General features: G+C 35.1%; 1 protein-coding gene across 1 annotated transcript in view; it reads right to left on the bottom strand.

Moving 5' to 3' along the window:
* Positions 1-1,348, bottom strand: part of LOC119594051 (protein arginine N-methyltransferase 7-like) — a gene marked incomplete at its 3' end in the record, with an annotated part of 14,014 nt that overhangs the window by 6,776 nt on the left and 5,890 nt on the right. The window contains 2 exon segments of the mRNA XM_037943086.1: positions 324-448; positions 838-963. Coding sequence (XP_037799014.1) covers positions 324-448; positions 838-963 — 251 coding nt within the window.

The raw sequence follows: 1,348 nt of genomic DNA, 5'->3' as shown, positions 1-1,348 counted from the left end.
GAGACTATACTTCATGATGTTGTAAAAAATGAGTGACCAGTGAAAAGTAATATAAGCATTTCCCAATATCCTTTTCCTTCTACTTATATGCTCTCATTTTATAACTCTAACTCTCTCCTTATCTTTGATATTTTTACCACAGCACATTCACAGCCTAATGAGGAATATTTGTATTAAAAAGATGATCAAAGTTGAAAAGGAGAGCAGTGCACGGCACCATTCATAAAAAAAAATATAAATTAACAAAACACTGCAAAAAAATGGCAGAAGAAGCAGAAGAAAAAATAAAAGCTTTAATTGCATGAAACAAAATCAATACAAACCAGAAGACTGGAAGAGGTTCTGAAATGGGTGTAAACCAAGATCTAGGAACTTGTGACAGTTGCAGATCATGAACCGCTGCGGCACCTGGGCACTCCTGAACCACTCTTGGCACCGACACCAAAACCTGTCCAATTCAGATTTAATTTTGGGCACATTATTGGATATGGAGGCAAGATAAGCAGAATCCATTTTCTGATGGTCAAAAAAAATTGTACGACAATGGTATGAATTATCAATTCACTTTATCTTTAATGCAGATCTGAATCACTTCTTAAAATTGAATTTTCAAAATGTGAACTAGAATCATATACTTTTGCTTTTTCTCATGCAGATATGGATTACTTCTTAAAACCTAATTTTTGGAATGTGAACTGATCTCCAAGACTAAATAAATAAATGAAGACAAGATGAAGCCTTTTTTTTCCCCCCCACCAACAACACATACTAAAAACAGACATCACAATTATTATTTCCAATACTTCAGAAATTAGAAAATACACTGCAAGAACTGACCTCTGACTGACTGCTACCGGGAATGTTTCTTGTTACGGGTTGGACTCGATTCCACCTCTGAAGCATCTTTGACGACACAACCTGAGCATACACTGTGCCTTCTGAGGGTACCAAAAGGGCATCCTCCTGCGGAAAGTTGGTTTGTCTTGTTAATTACTAAATCACTGGATTCATCACAATCATTACTAATATGCAAAGATGTAGCAAATATCAAATAATTTAGATCCAAAGGTCGTATTCACTATGATAGTGATGAACTGCATAATATGGAGGGAATCTATTTGCCATGATCGTGGAAAACCTATCAAAAGCTTGTGGTCTTCTTTCTAGCAACTCTTTCATTATGAATATAACATATGTTGAAGTAGTAATTTTAGTGCTGTGTGGCATATATCATCTAGATAAACCCCTAATCTCTTGCTCTCCCACATTCACCCATTACATACAATATCATTACTTATCACAGTTGACTCTGAATAAATAATTGTCTTTTTACTTGACATATATGGTC

This window comes from Penaeus monodon, chromosome 33, assembly GCF_015228065.2.
Source record: "Penaeus monodon isolate SGIC_2016 chromosome 33, NSTDA_Pmon_1, whole genome shotgun sequence".
NCBI lineage: Eukaryota > Metazoa > Arthropoda > Malacostraca > Decapoda > Penaeidae > Penaeus > Penaeus monodon.
This window is presented reverse-complemented; position numbering and strand designations above follow the sequence as displayed.